The sequence below is a fragment of the Pollicipes pollicipes genome, unplaced genomic scaffold (genome assembly GCF_011947565.3).
Source record: "Pollicipes pollicipes isolate AB1234 unplaced genomic scaffold, Ppol_2.1 Scaffold_3447;HRSCAF=4054_pilon_pilon_pilon, whole genome shotgun sequence".
In the NCBI taxonomy this organism is placed as follows: Eukaryota; Metazoa; Arthropoda; class Thecostraca; order Pollicipedomorpha; family Pollicipedidae; genus Pollicipes; species Pollicipes pollicipes.
In genome coordinates this window covers 38350295-38363731 of record NW_023596297.1, presented here as the reverse complement: position 1 = coordinate 38363731, position 13437 = coordinate 38350295, and the positions used below count along the sequence as shown (strand labels likewise).

The 13437-nt window shown below is 54.0% G+C and overlaps 1 protein-coding gene across 1 annotated transcript in view; it reads left to right on the top strand.

Moving 5' to 3' along the window:
- Positions 1-241: 241 nt before the first annotated feature.
- Positions 242-13437, top strand: part of LOC119092524 (patj homolog) — a gene marked incomplete in the record, with an annotated part of 49911 nt that continues 36715 nt past the window's right edge. The window contains 4 exon segments of the mRNA XM_037215484.1: positions 242-323; positions 6527-6587; positions 7978-8129; positions 11259-11552. Of these exon segments, the coding sequence (XP_037071379.1) occupies positions 6572-6587; positions 7978-8129; positions 11259-11552 (462 nt within the window).

Sequence of the window (13437 nt, the reverse complement as noted above, 5' to 3'; positions counted from 1 at the left end):
AAGCCCGGTGCGTAGCCACCTTCCATTTTGGAGGGTGTGTAAGCCCGGCGCGTAGCCACCCGCTGTTTTGGAGGGTGTATAAGCCCGGTGCGTAACCGCCCTCCGTTTTGGAGGGTGTATACGCGCAGCCTTCTGATAATTGGTGTTAGCAGGGCTTATTTTAGTACCTTGGAGCCCGCATAAATAGGACAACCTTAATTCGACTGAATTATGCGTTCCGATGCATGGTGCTGGTCCGCGATCTGGGCAGAGGGACGGGTGGGGGAGGATCGAGAGCCGGGCCGTCCAGCGTACCTGAAACGAACGGGATTTTAGCGAGTAAGGTAGGGTAAAAGTGATTCTGTGTGATCTTATTATGTTTCTTACTTTGCTTTTGTATGCGGCAGTGTAGCCGGTTTCGTTGTAACCATCACTGACCAGGGGCTACATTGCCGTCGCGAACCAAACCATTATAATTGGAAATATTACCGAGTGTCTACCGCAAATAATGCTGTGTCGGCCCCGCAAGCCATGGTAAGGCATGACATGGCTTGTTTGTTTAGAGATTGTTGCGGCAGACACTTGTATTTGGAAAATGAGAAACACTCAGTTCTTGATATTTAAGTTTTTGTTTGTAGATGTGGCCGGGCACTTGCCATTCGGGTGTGCCAATATGCGAAGTTCGTCTTGTAAATAGGGGCAGTGGATAGGCTGGACAATGTTGAAGGTTATGCAAATGTTAAAACTGATCTGTCAGGCTATTTTATATTGTGTCAAATGGTTCTATTTCATTGGCTTCATGCAGTTTACACCCACTTCCACAGGTCATTTTCTTTTATGTCTGGTGCATATTTCCTGGTGGACAGGTCTTCTTCCTAGGTGCAAGGTTTTGCAGAACAGCTTCTTGTTTTATTGGCATCAAGCAGACCAGATCAAGATACAAATGCATAGTTTTGAAACAAGAAAATTTGATTTTGCTTTATAGATATAAAACACTGCAAATATGTCAAAAATGTCATTTGGGAAAGACACACACTTTTAATTAAACAAGAAATACAGATGGCTCAGTTGTATCTCACATTAAGCACCTCACCCATGTCATGTGCTCCTTTGTTATAAGACCTGTAATCACAGGCAATTGTTTTTTTCTGTTGCTGACTGCCTTTTTGTTATTTTCAAAGCACTTGTTATTAAGAAGTATATTCCATAACTCTGCATGTTGATGTATCAGTAGAAATATACCAAAGCATTAACTATAAAGGTTATCATGAAATCTAGACATGACAAATTATCCTGTATAATTTATATTCTCTGGATGGGTCTTGCATCCCATGTTCACTTATACCTCCCTGCAGAAATTTACCAAAACCAAGCCAATGCACTGCACAGCTTTGGTGTCTGGTATCAGTTGCACTGGTAATTGTTTTGGTAACATGGATACTATACATGCCATGCCTATGATTGTGGGTTAACACCATACAATCATAGTTTTTGGCTACACAGTGAAGGTAGATGGGATTGATCAAAGCATTTGCAAATTGTATTTTGAAACATGAAACCAGGAGGCCTGGATCTGAAGAGAAACTAGGGGTTTTGTTGATGTAAGATTCCTGGCATGCTCCAAACATGCGGTGAATGATATAAAGTGCACCTTCCTATTGATATGCACAATGTGTTTGCCTATGACTCATGAAGTGTTTCCTAGGGAGTTTCAGGTTTGAAACTGGAGTTTTGAGAGAATTGCCATATGGGCACCTGTTTTTGTTCTGATGAGCTGGGACACCATATGTGTTATTTATGGGGGGGGGGGGGGGAGGAGGGGGTTAAGTTGGCATCAAGGTGATAATAATTATGTTGACAGCATCAAAGTAAAAATGTTCATGTCAACAAGATCAGAATTGTTCAGTAAAACAAATGTAGAGTTTCCTCATAATTTGACTGTCATTGGCCTTTTAGCTCTCCACCCAGAGCTGTCACAGTGAAGGAGGGGGGGGGGGGGGGGTACCGCAAGTCAGCCCACCCAGCATCCAAAGAAGGTACACCCTGTTAGATTGGCTCAAACCAGGGTATTTTTTGAAGAGGGGGTACTTTTTGGAGGAAAAGAATGATGAGTGGAATTAATGGTGCCAAAACAGACTGCCAAATGTGGACAAGTCAGAATAGTGGTCACTTTTGGCATGGTAAGTGTAGCAGATGTTGAGTCGGCGCTAGGCGCCGCCGCCGAGGCGCGGCTTCCCCAGAATTTGCGGCGCCAGGAGATGCTATCATAGATCGGAGCACGCTTTTGCCATTGCACCACCCAATTACATGCTCTAAGCTGGACTATGCATGTTTTAATTATGACAATGCGTGTGAATCTACCAAACTCATCATTGACACCATCCATCACACTGCTATATGTGCCATCACAGGGGCGTTCCATACATTTCCTACTCAAAGCCTCTTCGTAGAATCGTGCCAGCCACCCTCGTCAGCAAGGAGGAAAATGTTCGGTACGCGTTATGCACTAAAGCTGTGACAGTTTCCGTCACATCTGGCATATAACGCGGTTTTTTCGCGGCCTGCTGTGTCTTTTGTTTGCAATGCACCTCAGACGCCTTCTATGACCTCCGGCCTCCGAATACATGCCTTGCCGCAGGAAAGCGAAATTCCCATTCAATGGGTGAAGTGGGCAGGCCATCTGTCCACTCCTGCCTGGCACTTGGTCTCGCCCTCAACAGACATATCTCCGACCGAAATGAAAATAATGTCGCTTTGCCAGATATAATAAGGTTCAGGGAACTTGGGCATATAGCGTCATATGAGGGTTACACACTTACACGGACAACCCTAAAACCTCTGGTGGTGTGGGCTGTGCGTTTGTAAGTGGCGGCGTCATCCGGTCGTTTTCCTTGCTTCCACATGTGTCGGTGTTCGCATCGGGACTGATAGCAGTAGTAAAGGCGCTATGTTTCATTGAAGTCGGTGGCAAACCTTTACATGCCATTTTGACGGACTCTGGGCAGCGTTCTTAGTCCGAGGTCTTTTCACCTATCATGTCCCCTCATACAGGACATTTAAGCACGTCTGACTCAAGTGGATCAGGCTGGAAAGAAATTCATATTACGTTGGATCCCCAGTCACGTTGAAATCGCGGACAACGAGGCGACTGACGCGGCTGCCAGGTGAGCAGCGCTGGTTCCATATATTCATTCTTTTTGTATCCTTGCTAGAGACCTTCCCCTTTCACATTTACCTTCTTCCACAACAAGTGGCAGCGTTGTTTGGATGGGATGGATGGTAATAAGCTTAGAGCAACAAAACCCAGGCTGAGTCAGTGGTTCTCTTGTTACCGCAAAGTGAAACAAGAAGAGGTGATTCTCTGCGGACTACGTATCGGGCACACGTCCACAACCTACGGCTGTATGTTAGGGTGAGCCGATACACCTATTTGCCATCGATGTGGTGCTGTTCTCACCGTTCGCCACGTGTTTGTAGCGTGTCTCCGCCTCGTGGAAGAACGTCAACGTCACTTTGTACAGCATGACTCGCCCCTGACGTTCTGTGGCGTATTAAGAGACAACTCACGATTTCTTGAATATCAGCAGGTCTTTTTGTTCCCCGAACACATAAACTTTAGACCATTTACGCGTTTCATTATTCAGGTAAAAGAAAGCTCGTTAATGACGTCAAATGATCACCACAGTCGGCGCGCTTGTAAACTCCAATCAACAACAAGAACATGCTATCATGTTGCTTTTCGGCGGCAAGGCCCAATTGTGAGCAAGTGTGGGGCGGGCTGACATCTTACGTCTCATGTGAGGATACTCCGAAGACGTCGGCTCATGCAAATGGGCATAGACGATGAATGAAAAAGTCGTGAACCGACTCAGCGTTGCATATATTTCAAGGTTGTGGAGACGTAATCGACGGATGGCTGCAGTAGCAAGGCACAGGTCTCGGGCACTTGTTCATGGGAGTATTTCAAGGTTCTTGAGACGTAATTGGCGGGTGAATACAGTGGCAAGGCGCAGGCCCCGGACACTCTTCCGTGGCAGGTATTTCAAGGTTCTGGAGTAGGGAGTTGACGGATGGATGCAGTGACAAAGCGCAGGTCCCGGGCCCTCGTTTGTTTACGTAAAACTCACTTCAAGGCTGTGAATTCCCTGAATGAACGGAACTCGTTGATTGGTAGCATTTGTAGAATGGAAATGCCCCCCAGAGCTGTGATGTGTGTTACCTGTGCGGTTGGCTGCTTCCATAGTATGTTGAATGGGTTGCATGGGTGGCTGTCTGCTTAGGCTCAGAGCATTTGTTGCGCGTACCCTGAACTGTAGCTGTGCCGACCCACCACCTCTCAAGCTGTGCCAATCCAGGCCACCTGATACTTTTTCCGCCACCCAGTTTGTCAGGCTGGACTGCTCAGGGTTGTACATAGTATGCTACGACACGGGTGTTCCGAGCCGAGGTACCTTGGTGGCCGGTTGCCAACTAACACCTCCATGCTAATCGTGCCAAAGCTTGCGTCTATTGTGAGACTGGTGCCTAATGACGCCGAAGCACGAGTCCAGCATCTCTCCCTTAGGCCATGTAGGGGACGGATTATTAGTGTCGCTCTGCTCTTGCAGTATCACGCTAACATTTCATCCTTGCTCCTTGAAAATGACATCGCGTAGACCACCTCTTTTTAAATAGATACCGCGGCTTTCACTTACCGCGCAGTTTACCGCGCAGCTTACCGCGCAGCTTACCGCGCATGACCATAAAATGAAGACGTGGGATTTTGCAACTGATGTTCGGTGGCGCCACTGCAGGGTTGGGTTTTTTTCTCTCCAGCAGTTTAAAAAAGGAGTTACTTAGCCCGTCTGCCATGCGACTGCAGTTTCGAAAAATCGCAGTACTGCTTCAATACTGGTGCTGTTTTCGCTTTTGTTGCTTAAGTTCCTCCAAGAGCAGGGCGTCGGAGTGTGGAAGCCTGCCTGTCAGGTTGGGAGAATTGAGATGCAAGGTGTGGCCTTTCATTATGTTTTTTGTCGGTGACAGTTTGTTTCAGCTTTGCTGCCACTGTGGCTCAGTCGACGGAATGGTGAACACCTGATTGGTGGTGGTCGAGGTAAACAACTTCTTCGGACTGAGATCACCTAATGGTGGCAGGCTTGTCAGTCTGCGCAACATACTATGCTTAGCAAAGGCATTCATTCCAAAGTCATCCCGGCAAAATATTTCATCAAATTTTAAGAAGAAAGTTCGCATTAAATGAGCGGCTTGGGCGTTGAATATAACATCTCTCCGAGTTTGTGCAATGACTTCTGGATACTTCACGCTGTACTGCCAAATGTTTAGCAGCTTCAAAATGATCAATTTGAAACATTCTGTTCAAATTATGTGGGTGTTTATTCGGGTCGTGTAGCTATCATGCCAAGGCTTGCATTCGTCTTCAACTTTTAGAGGAGACTACTCTGCATTCGTCTTCCGTTTGTTAATCATGTTGATGCAATGCATTAACCGCCGTAACGGTTCAGCATGGTGAAAGCAATCAGGGCTGCCAGCTGCCAGTAATCAGGGCTGTCAGCTGCCAGTAATCAGGGTTGCCAGCTGCCAGTAATCAGGGCTGCCAGCTGCCAGTAATCAGGGCTGCCAGCTGCCAGTAATCAGGGCTGCCAGCTGCCAGTAATCAGGGCTGCCAGCTGCCAGTAATCAGGGCTGCCAGCTGCCAGTAATCAGGCTGTCAACTACCAATAGTCAGGGCTGCCAGCTGCCAGTAATCAGGACTGTCAACTACCAGTAACAGGGCTGCCAGCTGCCAGTAATCAGGGCTGTCAACTACCAGTAACAGGGCTGTCAGCTGCCAGTAATCAGGGCCGTCAACTGCCAGTAATCAGGGTTGTCAGCTGCCAGTAATCAGGCCTGTGAGATGCCAGTTATCAGGGCTGTCAGCTGCCGATAATCAGGGCTGTCAGCTGCCAGTAATCAGGGCTGTCAGCTGCCAGTAATCAGGCCTGTGAGCTGCCAGTAATCAGGGCTGCCAGCTGCCGGTAATCAGGGCTGTCAGCTGCCAGTAATCAGGGCTGTCAGCTGCCAGTAATCAGGCCTGTGAGCTGCCAGTAATCAGGGCTGTCAGCTGCCGGTAATCAGAGCTGTCAGCTGCCAGCAATCAGGGCTGTCAACTGCCAGTTAATCGTCTTATTTCACTGTGGGATCCAGAGATGAGAATGAAGTTCACGAAGGCCGCGGACGGACGCTATTGACAAAATTCCCCGGTCCGCGGCCCGTTATCATGGGCACATATGCATGTCAACCAAGATATTTTTCGTACTTTGTAACCACAGATTCCGAGTGACAAAGTTAATAGTGCGTGGTGTACCTGGTCATGAAGAGCTTTGATTTTTTTTCGTCCGCGCGTTGAGCAAACCGTGACACGTGATTTCATTGCTCTCACTAAAAAATGTTTTGGGGAGCGCTGTGACGTCTGCATTGCTTCATGCAGCAGTTGATGTAGTGTATGATGGATACATCATGCTATGACATTTGTGCTCATTAGCTACATGAAATGTATTTTTGCTTGCAGGAACCTCGTCGGGCTTTTAATTTGGAGGCTGAAGCATATGGGATAATGCCAGTCAGAGAAGGTAAGTGCTTACAATGGCACTTTCCAGGCCTCATATGCCGTAATGTTACTCAGCACATGCAGCTGCATGCTTACCTGTCTCGCTGCCGATAAGCCCACAGTGGCAGTAATGGTTGGGCTATTCCTCCATCACCTAGTCTGTGCAGCTATGACTGTGACTGCACCACTCCAGAAGAGCAACCAGCCACAGTCAGAGACAGTGAGAGGCAGCTGTGACTGTGCTGCACCACTCCAGAACAGCAACCAGCCACAGTCAGAGACAGTGAGAGGCAGCTGTGACTGTAACTGCACCACTCCGGAACAGCAGCCAGCGACAGTCAGAGACAGCGAGAGGCAGCACACGGGCCTTGCTGCAGTACCACATGACTCAATCAGCATGGTGTAATGCAAAGACATCCTCAGCGGTGCTGAGCCGCTAAAAGGACGGAAGCAAAATGGTCTTTTGAACAAGAACCGCAGCCTTCGGTTGGAGAGGTCGGGTTGGACTCCGCGAATTCTGTTTGGGGCGTGGTAAAATTGCTGAAAAAATGACATTCGCTTCTATTCCTCCTGATGTCTCATTCTAGTCCCTTTCGTCGTGGTCAGAAATGCTGAGATGTGTCGGTAGTGGTAACAATTATTGATGCAGTAGTAATGCTGTGCAGATGGACTGCGCGCTGGGTTGCACCAGAGCCTTTAGTTTCTCCATTGCGTGTATATTATCTTACCGGGCGTATTGGCCTTCTGAGATTGAAGCGTCGATGCATGCCATCGTACCATGCAACTCCCGTCTTCCTGTTGCATGCCGCTTTGTGCCGCGCGGCTGTTAATGGTCTCAGCTGCCATTTGCTGGCTGTATGCAGCCAGTGATCAATGTTGTCTGCGCTGCCTTCATCTATATGCCTTTGCACTGTGTACGCCGGAGCCCACAGCCTGTGCTGGTCTGGTGCCCAGTGCCCTATGGTCCTGGCTCGCTCCTCGGCCGGCCGTGCCGCCGAGCACCGCTCACCCAGTGCCCAGTGCCCTGTGGTCCTGGCCCGCTCCTCGGCCGGCCGTGCCGCCGAGCACCGCTCACCCAGTGCCCAGTGCCCAGTGCCCTGTGGTCCTGGCCCGCTCCTCGGCCGGCCGTGCCGCCGAGCACCGCTCACCCAGTGCCCAGTGCTCTGTGGTCCTGGCCCGCTCCTCGGCCGGCCGTGCCGCCGAGCACCGCTCACCCAGTGCCCAGTGTCCTGTGGTCCTGGCCCGCTCCTCGGCCGGCCGTGCCGCCGAGCACCGCTCACCCATTCATTTCCTTTGCCATCACATTGCTACCCACACGCATCGTCGACCGGCATCAGTGTGACCACGCGTCTCGTGGAGCGGTGTGCGCATTTACGGTTAACACACGCTCTGTGTACGTGGCCGGCCGACAGAGGTGGAGCGGGCGGTGGCGGCGCTAGACGGCGCGCGCGCCCAGCTGAAGGAGACGGACGGACCGGCGGCCGACCCCCAGCTGGGCGCCCAGCTGGCCCGCATCTCCGATCTCCTCGCCGACCCCATGCTCGGCCGCATGCTCAAGATACAGGTGCGTCCCCGGCCGGGCGGCGACCTGGGCGGGGTTCGGCGCTCGCACGTGTGCCATCGCTGGATGTGCTGTCGTGACCGAGGCTCATGATGCTCGTGTTGGCCTGGTCAGGCGACTGTCATCTGTAGGAAATGGACGCGCCAATCGATATTGCATCAAAGTTTTGTTATGGGAGATGGTTTGTTATGGAATGATCGCAAGCAGTGGTGACTAATCATCGATTATACATGGCGCGCCCAAGAATATGCCGGGTTCAAAGCTCAACGGGGCGCGGCGTTGGTCGTCGGGACAACCTGGGGGTGTCTTGTATGGATACAGCGGCACCGCGGTCCCCTGATTCGATTAAGCTGTACAAAACGGACATTCGTAGTTACCGCGTTTGTAATTTACGCTAAATAAGTCTCACAAAGCACATCATTTGCACAGTAAATCTCGGAAGACGCCGTACTTTAGACTAAGCTAAGAGCGGTCTCTTTGCTAGGCGGCAATGTTTCCAGACTGCGCCAATGGCTTCACGCGTCCCTCTCGTACCGGCTGATACCGTTTACCGACTAAAAAAACGTTCCGTGTTTTAAATGTATTAATAGCAAGACCTCGTAATTTGTTGTTACCCTATGAGAGTCGAATGATAGCACACCTTGTCGTCCAAGCTGACCACAGGCCGCGCAGCGTCCGGGTCCGGCCAGTGAGACAGTACGAGTGCGGGTCGGGCCGTGCCGGTGCTGCCGGCCGGTCGTGCCCGTATTGTTAACATCGGCCGTAACCTCGTGCGGCGTCAGCCAATCACAAAACACTCGCACGCCACTGATTGGAGCGCTGATTGCATTGATCGGCCCCGTCTCCCGCCCCGCCGGACATGTATGCGCGCCGCAGTCAGCGGTGCGCTTCCGGCACGGGCGGTCCAGGCTGTCCGACGGACGTTCTGAGCGGCGGCGCTCCACTCCCCCCCCCCCCCCCCCCATGATCCATTGTCCGACGGACACCCGCCGAGGACGAGATGGGGAGGGGGCTGCGGCCCGCACCCGTCCCTCTGCCTTGGTGGAGGCGGCCGACGAGGCCGCTGTGTGCCCGAGTCGTAATCGAGTTGGCCGCGCTCCCTGGGCCGTCTCCGTCCGGGCCCTAACCGCATTACGACGGGACCGATGGGACCGGGCGCGTTCGGAGGGTTCGTTTACCTGTGCCGGCTCCGGGTGGCTGGGGTGCCCAACTGTGAGAGGACTGAGTACCCTTGTGTAATGCTTGTCTCTGACGTCCTCCGTCGGTGATGACCGGGCATATATGGACCCACTTCGCCTATTCTGACAGGGCTGGCGCAGCGCTGTATGTTACGTGATAAGAGGAACGCACCCTTCGCGAATGCGCATCCGTGTTCTAACTCGCGCTAATTCTCGCACTGATTCACCCGTCTTCCATTTCCAAATAGTTGGCGCAGGGATATTGTCGGTCTTTTCCGACCGCTGTAGCATGCTGCTTTGCGTGCAGTGCGACAGCGTACGCCAGACTGACGCGAATGCACCAACTGCGCGGGTTCATCTCGCACCGTGTCCACGTTCATCGACGTGGTGTACACAACCAGGCGCAAACATGCTATTGCTAACACATTTGGTCTCATATCTACGTTATTCTTTGTGGATGAAACCTGGTAAATCGGAGCAACTTTCTTATCCCGGTGGCTTACTAAGAATACCATAGTCATTCCATCTGGCTCTGTTTCTGACCGAATAAGCAACATACTAACGCTTATTTTACACGAACTTCTTGCACATTAAAGCCAATACTCTGTCATGCATTGACATTTTCCCCTCAGTTCAGTGCACCAGCAGCCGACAGAGTCGACATGCCCTTATCCTCACTTCCCCAGAGAATGACGTCCTAGATGCGTTTTTCTCCCCGTGTTCTTGGGATAGTTTCAGGAGTGTGTATCCGGTCGTATTTTAGTCACGCACACGGAGAAGCACCATATCACCAACCCCTGGGAAATCTTGGGAAGTGGAGTATTAATGTTAGACCCGTTTGCATTTTGCTGTTGGCTTTAAGTGGGCTCTGCGCGCCAGCTGCCGTCATATTGAGCCCAGCTAATGCTAACGTGCAGTTAATGCTAGCGTAAAGCTCGCGAATTACCGGCAACTCCGAACACTGCCGAGTACGTTGCAAACGAAGACGACTGCTTCATTCCCGACGCTGTCAGCGGATGTTTGGAGTGAAACGATGGCCTGTGAGTGCCAGAGGAACGCGTCAGCGCCAGTGCCAACATGAATGTGAACAGCCCTGCCACCCTTAATCGATGGGTGTACAGTGTTTGTCTAAGCGCCGCGTGCCACTCCTTACCCTGTTTGCTGGCCCGCTGCCGCCTCGCGCGCTGTTGGCGGACTGTGATCGCCGCTGTGTGCCGCTCTGTTCCCCTGTGTGCTCCCAGGTGCTTCTGTGCATCGCCATGTATCGCTTTGTGTCGCTGTGAGTCGCTGTGTGTCGTCGTGAGTCGCTGTGCGCGACAGCGTGTCGCTTTGTGTCGCTGTGTGCCGCTATGTGCCGCTGTATATCGATGTGTGTCGATGTGAGTCACTGTGTGCCGCTGCGTACCGCTGTGTGTCGCTGTTTGTCGCGATGTGCCGCTGTGTGTCGCTGTGTTCCACAGTGTGCCACTGTGAGCCGCTGTGTGGCGCTGTGAGTCGCTGTGGGCCACAGTGTGCCACTGTGTGCCGCTGTGTGCCGCGGTATGCCACAGTGTGCCGCTGTGAGTCGCTGTGGGCCACAGTATGCCACAGTGTGCCGCTGTGGGTCGCTGTGCGCCACAGTGTGCCGCTGTGAGTCGCTGTGGGCCACAGTGTGCCGCTGTGAGCCGCTGTGGGCCGCTGTGGGCCGCTGTGAGTCGCTGTGGGCCACAGTGTGCCGCTGTGTGACGCTGTGAGCCTCTGTATGCCACAGTGTGCCGCTGTGTGCCGCTTTCTGCCGCTGTGTGCTGCTGTGAGTCGCTGTGTGCCGCAGTGTGCCGCTGAGAGTCGCTGTAGTGCTGCTTTGTGCCGCTGTGTGCCGCTGTGTGCCGCTGTGTGCCGCTGTAAGTCGCTGTGTGCCGCTTTGTGCCGCTTTGTGTCGCCGTGTGTGCTGTCACTGACGGCCACCGCTGGGCAGGAGTCGCTGTCGCGGCTGCGGGGCCAGCTACTGGCGCACCCGTCGCTGGTGCCGGACGACTTCGACATCGTGCCGGAGACGGGCGAGCTGGTGGTGCGGTTGTCGCCGCTGGTCGGCCGGCCGGCCAGCGGCGGCGAGCCGCGGCCGCCGCTCACCGACGGCGCCGAGCGCCACCTGCAGCCCGACTCCGACCCCGAGCCCGACCAGGAGCCTGACCAGGAGCCCGACCAGGACCGACACCAGGAGCCGGAGGAGGGGCGGGAGCGGGGGCTGGACCGGGACGACAGTGTCGAGGTGAGCTCCGTCGGAACGGGAACAAGAATAAACGGGATCGGAACCGGGACTGGGACTGGGACTGGGACTGGGGCCAGAACCAGGAATGGGACCAGAACCAGAACCAGGACCAGGACCAAAACGAAAACCAAAACCAAGGCCAGGACCAAAACCAGGACCAGGACCAGAACCAGGACGACTGCCATCCTCTGACTTAACTATTGTGAGCCGAGCGTTCCTCTCCATGCCCGAGCTGCGTCACGTGGGCTGGTCTGGCCACCGTGCGGCCCCACGCTCGGGGACCCTCGGGTGGTGACGTCAGGCCGGCGATCGGTTTCCGATGGTCGCTGTCTGTGTTGGCGGACCGCGGCGGTGCCGGCCACTTGGCGCCGCGCCGACCGGCCCCCACCGCTGGGACTGGATCGGCAGACGGCAGCCCCGACCCTCGGACCGGCCAACAGACGACAGCCCCGACCCTCGGACCGGCCGACAGACGGCAGCCCCGACCCTCGGACCGGCCAACAGACGACAGCCCCGACCCTGGGACCGGCCAACAGACGACAGCCCCGACCCTCGGACCGGCCGACAGACGACAGCCCCGACCCCCGGACCGGCCGACAGACGGCAGCCCCGACCCTCGGACCGGCCGACAGACGGCAGCCCCGACCCCCGGACCGGCCGACAGACGGCAGCCCCGACCCCCGGACCGGCCGACAGACGGCAGCCCCGACCGTAGGACCGCCGGCGGATCCGGTCCCGACCCGTGGTGCTGGGTGTGAGCTCTTGTTCCACCACGACCGCTGGGGCTGCCAGTCGACTCCAGCTGTCGCCCTGTCGGCCGGCTTGACCTCAGCTCACACCGCGGAGACCGAGCGAGGTTCGACTCGTGGGCCGCTCGTGGGCGGGATCCAATCCACGGGGACGGAGACGCCGGCCGGCTGTGATCCGACGGACCCCGGCTCGGCGTGCGTGTACGTACTGAGGCTGGGGCCGGCTGTGATCCCGACGGACCCCGGCTCGGCGTGCGTGTACGTACTGAGGCTGGGGCCGGCTGTGATCCCGACGAACCCCGGCTTGGCGTGCGTGTACGTACTGAGGCTGGGGCCGGCTGTGATCCCGACGGACCCCGGCTCGGCGTGCGTGTACGTACTGAGGCTGGGGCCGGCTGTGATCCCGACGGACCCCGGCTTGGCGTGCGTGTACGTACTGAGGCTGGTCTCATTGGACGCTCTCCAAACGACGACAGCTGCGGCATCACACATCGCAATGATAGGCCCAAAATGTCAACCCAAGTTAAACCAATCTTTTTGTGGTGGGAATCGAGCTAGCAGTCGCAAGCCATTTCATCCAAACAAGTACTGTAAATTAAGGCAGACTCGTTCTCCACTCGCCAGTATTTACTACTTTTGTGTAGTGATTGCTTCACTTATGTGAAGAGGAACGTTTGTAGTAAAATGAATATGGTGTCGGGGGTTATTATTGTTTACTTGCATCAACTGCAGCAATGGAGAGTCACCTGTGTCGGTCTCGCATAATGTGAAATGTATCTTAGATGCCGTCTTATGTCCAGCCATCCGTTTTCTACGTAATCGGATTCTTTTTAGGGCGTTGCTTTGCTCGTGTTAGTTTCCCTTGGCGTGTCCTTCCGTCCGTCCGGCTGTTTCTGTATCTTGTTGTCCCTGTGTCGCCATTCTGCACCGTCGCTCGTGCTCGGCTGGACTCCTCCCAGCGGTCAGCTCCCCGCTCTCTCCATCACCTCCGTGCCCTCGGATCGTCCACCGCGCTCTCTCTCTCTCTCTCTCTCTCTCTCTCTCTCTCTCTCTCTTCCTCTCTCTCTCTCGTCTCGCTCATCGCTCTCTCTCTCTCTCGTCTCTCCCTCTCCTCTCTCCTCGCTCTCTCTCTCTCT